Genomic DNA, 6,101 nt, shown 5'->3' on the forward strand with positions numbered 1-6,101 from the left:
TAGAATGGGGTAGAAATCAATGAAATAGGGAAAAAATCAACAAAATCAAAAGTTGGTATATTGGGAAAAAAAACAAAATTGATAATCCTTTAGACTGAGAAAAAAATGAGAAATGAATGAAAGAAGGGTCATCACTGCAGACCCCAAAGAGCTAAAATAATTCTAAGGAAATATTATGAGCAACCTTTTGTCAACAGATTAGATGAAATGGACACATTCCTAGAAAGGCATAAATTACATAAACTGACTAAATAGAAAATCCAAATTGAACTAAAGAAATTGAATTCTTAGTTAAAATTCTTTCCCTAAAGAGCGAGTGTATATATGGCTCCACTGGTGAATTCTACCAACATACAAGCAAAAAAAAATACAAATCATGTGAAAGCTCTTTCATAAAATAGAGGAGGAGAGAACACTTTTCATCTCATTTTGCAAGGCCAGTATAACCCTGATACAAGGACGAAACTGGACAAAAACATAGAAGAAGTGAAAACTACAGGGCCAGTCCTGGTGGCCTAGTGGTTAAATTCAGCACGTTCCACTTTGGAGGCCCAGGTTCTCTTCCTGGGCATAGACCTATACTGCTCTGTTAGCAGCCATGCTGTGCTGGTGGCCCACATACTTAAAAATAGAGGAAGATTGGCGTAGATGTTGGCTCAGGGCAGATCTTCCTCAGCAAAAAAAAAAAAAAGAAAACTAAACTACAAACCAGTATCTCTCAGGAACATAAATGCAAAAATTCTTACAAGATATTGACAAAACCAAATCCAGCAGCATACAAAAAGATTATATACCCCTCACCAAAAGGTTTATTTCAGGAATGCAAGGTTAATTCAACATCAGAAAATTATTTGATGTAAACATATGAATAGGTTCCAGTTCAAAACCCACATATGTATCTTAAAAGATGTCCAGAATGCATTTGACAAAATCCAACACCTATTCACGATAAAAATGGTGAACAAAAAAGAAAGAAAAGTGAACTTCCTCAACCTGATAAAGGCATCAACTGTTGACATCACACTTCTCACCCCCTTCCCCACCAAGATTGGAGAAGAAAGCAATAACGTCTCCTCCCACCACTTCTATTCAACATTGTTCTGTAGCTCCTAGCCGGTGCAGCAAGGCAAGAAAAAGAAGGAAAGGCATTCAGACTGGAAAGAAAGAAGAAAAACTTTCTTATTTCTAAATGATGTAATCTTGTATCTAAAATATCCTGTGGAATCTACCAAAAACAATTATATCATGTGAATGTAGCACACGAGATAAGAACAATATGGAATAATAAATTGTGTATCTATATACTAGGACCGAACACTCCAAAAATAAAGTTGAGGAAACAATTTCATTCACAGGAGCATAAAAAAATACTTAGGAATAAATTTAATAAAAGAAGTGTAAGACCTATACACTGAAAGTGATGAAACATTGCTGAAAGAAAGTGAAGAAAACTAGTTAAATGGAGAGATGTACCATTTCATGCTTTGGAAAACTCAGTATTGTTAGGATGTCACTTCTCTTGAAATTAATCAATGGATTCAATGCAAATTCTGTCAAAATCCCCCCAAGCTTTTGTGTAGAAATTGACAAGCTGATTCTAAAATCGATATGTAAATCCAAGGGACAGAGAAGAACCAAAACAATTTTTAAAAAAGAACAGAATTGGTAGACTTACTCTACATAGTTTCAAAACTTGTCATAAAGCTACAGTAATCAACACAGTGTTTTGATGTAACGAGTGACATAGGTCAATGGAATCAGAATAAGAGTCCAGAAATAAACCCACTTACTTATAGTCAATTGATTTTATACAAAGGTGCCAAAGTAATTTAATGGGAGAAAGATTAGTCTTTTCAGCAGATGGTGCTGGACTTAGTGCTTAACTTAGACTTAGATCAGTTATACAAAAAAATTAACTCAAAATGGATCGTAGATCTAAAAGACCTAAAACTATAAAACTTCCAAAGAAAACGTGAGAAAATGTTTGTATTCTTAGGTTAGGGAAAATTTTCTTAGATATGACACCAAAAGCACAATCCGTAAAAGAAAAAATTGATCGTTCAGACTCCAAAATTTAAACCTTGCCTTTCAAAAGTCATCATTAAGAAAATGAAAATACAAGCTACAGACCGGAAGGAAAAAACTTGCAAAGTTTTACATCTGACAAAAGTCTTGGATCTAGAACATATAAAGAACTCTTACAACTTAATAAAAAGAGGGCAAACAACCCAGTTCTTTAAAGTATGTAAAAGAATATGTACAAATGGCAAATACACGTATAAAAGATGCTCAGTCTCAGTCATTAGGGAAATGCAAAGTCAAACCACAATGAGATACCACTGCACACCCACTAAAATCCAAGACTTACCAGACTAGATATTGTGGAGAAACTGGAAACCTTTTGCACTACTGACAGGAATGTAAAACGATACAATCACTTTTGAAAACAGTTTGGCAGTTTCTTACCTTACCATGTGATTCAGTACTTCCTGGGTATCTATCCAGGAGAAACAAACTTATGTTCACACAAGACTTATACATAAATGTTTACAGGAGCATTATTAATAATAGCCAAGAACTGGAGAAAATTCAGATGTTCATCAACTTGTGAATGCATAAACAATGTGATATATCCATACATTGGAATACTAATCACCAATAAAAAGGAGCAGACTACTGATACATGAAACAACATGAATGAATCTGAAAACATTATGCTAGCTGAAAAAAGCCTGACAGAATACATGGTATGTTAATCAATTTATGTGAAATTTTTCAAAAAAGCAAAACTCTGGAGACAGAAAGTAGATTAATGTGGTTGCCTGAGGCTGGGGCCAGGAATACAGATTGATTGCAAATGTACAATCAAGTGGAACTTTTTGCAGACGATGGAATTGTTTTGTAACTGGACTGTGGCAATGGTTGCATACCTGTATAAATTTACTAAAAAACATAAAACTCTATACTTAAAGTGGGTGAATTTATGGTGTGTAAATTATGCCTCAATAAAACTGTTTTTGTAAGTTCATCAGTATGTTCATTTATAAAAAATGAAATAAGCCAAAATATTAATGGTGGTTATCTATGGTTTGGGAATTACAGGTGATTTTTATTTCCTCCTTTATAGTTTCTCTATTTTTCAAGTTTTCTGTAAGGAGTATGATTACTCTTTTCATTAAAAATGTTAAAAAAGAAGAAAAATTGTCTTTTAGGAATGTTGGGAAGGACAGTTTATTTTTGAGAAAAAATAGGAATTCAAGAAGATTTTCATTAATTTTTAAAATGTGAAACTAAAGAAACAAGATTAGAACTACTTACTTTTCATAAGCCAAATTCTGTCTATATTCTGTAATTCCATTTTTTTCCTTTCTGCAGTGTATGTCTGGATCATATCAAGAAGCTAAAACTTTGTTGAAATCTTACTTGCAGCAACATGGCTATGGCTCCTGGATTGTGAAATCTCCCTGTATAGAGCAATTTAGTATGTGAATTAGGCAATCCACTGTCTCATTAAAAAATCTTATTTTTTGGTGTGTTTTGACTAGTAAAAATGTTTTAAAAATATTGTTGGTTTTCAGCTTTCAAAATTAGTGTCTTAAAACAACAGTGTCCAGAGATTGCTGAAAATTTGTAAATATTTATGTCAATTTACATTGAAACATTAGGGTTTTTAAAATATTTTTTGGAAAATAATTACCTTATTCATTATGTAGCAATTTTGTATTTATTTTTGCAGACATTATAAGGCCATTACCCTTTTTGTAGTTTAAAAGAGAATTCATTTTTTTTTAAGTTTTTGCTTTAAAGCTATCCATACAGTAAAGATAGTCAACATTGTGTCCTGGTATCTCACTTACGATTCTTTTTTAAATTAAAAATTAGAATCCAAGAGTACAAATAACAATTCTTACTCATTTGTTGATTAATTCAACAGATGTTTGAGTGCCTAATATTTGCCAGTCACCATGCTATGTGATAGGAAATAAACAGTAAGTAAAACATCATTTCTCATGTCAGAGAAGTTCATGAATGCTAACTGCACATATAAGTGCAGAAAAATGTTAACCATGTTAGGGAATAATTTGATAAATTATTCTGATAATAGAATATGATCATAAATACTTTAAATAGGATTGCCCGTTTCAAGTGTCCTATAAGATCTACCCAAATTTTATTTAATCCTTTATACTTTAGAATAGTACATATTTCTAATAATAGATCAATAAAAGACTACTTAGCTTTATTCTTATTTACACAGTGATTAGATGAAAAGAGAAAGTGTAGTTAGTTACTGTTTAGTTAGAATATATATCTTTAGGTAAAATTTTGACTTTGTCCCTCTTAGCTTGTACCTTTATTAAATTTATAAGTCTCACATCCCTCCATATGAACTATTATAATCTGTGATGAGATGGATGAAGGTTTTTTTGTTTTGTTTTGTTTTTTGTCTATTCAAAAAGTATGGTAGATTTTAGTTGATGAACATTGAAGTCATTCTGGAAAGACTTATGTGTCTTTCAGTAGAGGAGACTATACTTATTAATATTAGGGTTAACCTCGTGAAATTGCCATTTCTTTGGTAGGTTAAAAAGGGTCAAATATGAGCAATTTCATATGGATCAACATAAATATACTATTAGTAAGTTCCATTTACATCAGTAAGGTGATATTTATTGCTTAGTTCTCTAAAGTGGTATTTCCTTGGTAAATATTTTTAGTTTCTTTCCTTCCACAGCTAATTTCCAGCCTTTATTTGTATTATTTTACTTCCCTTTGATAGTAAATTGAGCTTTGAAAAAGATAAGATCTTTTACTTTCTCTTGAAGACTCTTCACATTTGTGGGTATTTTGCTTTTGGCTGACACATAAAATAACGAAAAGCGCCAGGTGGTTAATATCTGTCTCCAGAAGTTTTGCCTAACTAGTACAAGGCCCTGTATTAGACACTGCCATGAGAATCTGTAAAAGACAATTTAATTTACTTCCTCAAGAAATTTACAGGTTTAAGGGTAAGATACAGCAAATATACCCAACTGTTTTACAGACGGAATCTAGTGAGTACCACTTATTTCTTCAACACATAGTTACTGAGTCTCTATATATCATGTCTGCTCAATTACATGTAGTGTTTTGGTTTAGAGAAAGGAAAGATTATATCTAGGGTGGAATATTAAGAGAGACTATATAAAGGAGATGGCATTTAGTAGAAGGCAATCATTTAGTAGAAGGGGCAGGAGGTGGACATGAAACACAACATTGACCTTTATGACTGTGACTGTTATAAGTCATTTAATCTCTCTTAGCTCAGTTTTTTTCTTTGTAAGGATGAAATTGATACTGGTGGTTGCCCTTTGTTCAGAGAAGGAAGCTTGATAGGGCTTCATGCTGCCCTTCATCAAAAGCAGCAAAGCTTGTTAACTCCTTTATGTATTATGTATTGGGATTGTACAAGATATTTTGCTTGAAGAAAAACTTGTAAATTCAGACTTCAATTTCTGAAATTGTTCAAAACCCTCTAAACTAGTTGCATCTAAGTTTAAGACCTCTTTTAGCTCTAAGGTTCTGTTATCTGAGGCAGACATTGAAGGATGGGTAAAATTTTGGAGGCTGAAATGGGAGAGAGAATACATTCTAGTTGGAAATTGTAAAGCAAAGATTAGAGGGGGAAGTGTTAACAGTGTTTGAGGCCAGAGTGTAGAACATTGGATGGAAAACTTAAGAGTTGTATTTAGCCGGTGTTCTCAATTTGTTGTGCAGAAGGGAGCCCTTGAAGGATTTTACGTAGGGAAATGACATACATTAAAACAGTGTTTCACAACATTTTCTTTGTTTACTTAATAGGAAATTTTCAAACATATCGAAGTAGAGAGAATAGTAAATGAATCCCCAGTACCCATTAGCCAGGTTCACTAATTATTAAAACATGGCAACTTTATTTCATATATACCTCTCCAAACTGAATTATATTAGAGCAAATATCAGACATATTCTTTCATCTGAAAATACTTCTATATGTATCTGTAAAATGTGAGGACTCTTTAATGCGTACACTACACGTGTGGATAACCACAGTTCAGTTAGCACACTTTAAAAGTTAATAG

The 6,101-nt window shown here is 32.6% G+C and overlaps 1 protein-coding gene across 1 annotated transcript in view; it reads left to right on the forward strand.

The window, feature by feature from the left end:
- The window catches only part of ADAD1 (adenosine deaminase domain containing 1), a 48,497-nt gene extending 44,603 nt beyond the window's left edge, over window positions 1-3,894 (forward strand). Inside the window, exon 11 of the mRNA XM_014845511.3 lies at window positions 3,376-3,894. Within this exon, the coding sequence (XP_014700997.1) occupies window positions 3,376-3,489 (114 nt within the window). The 3' untranslated portion in view covers window positions 3,490-3,894. The remainder of the gene's footprint in view (window positions 1-3,375) is intronic.
- Window positions 3,895-6,101: the final 2,207 nt, after the last annotated feature.

The sequence above is a fragment of the Equus asinus genome, chromosome 3 (assembly GCF_041296235.1).
Source record: "Equus asinus isolate D_3611 breed Donkey chromosome 3, EquAss-T2T_v2, whole genome shotgun sequence".
Lineage (NCBI taxonomy): Eukaryota > Metazoa > Chordata > Mammalia > Perissodactyla > Equidae > Equus > Equus asinus.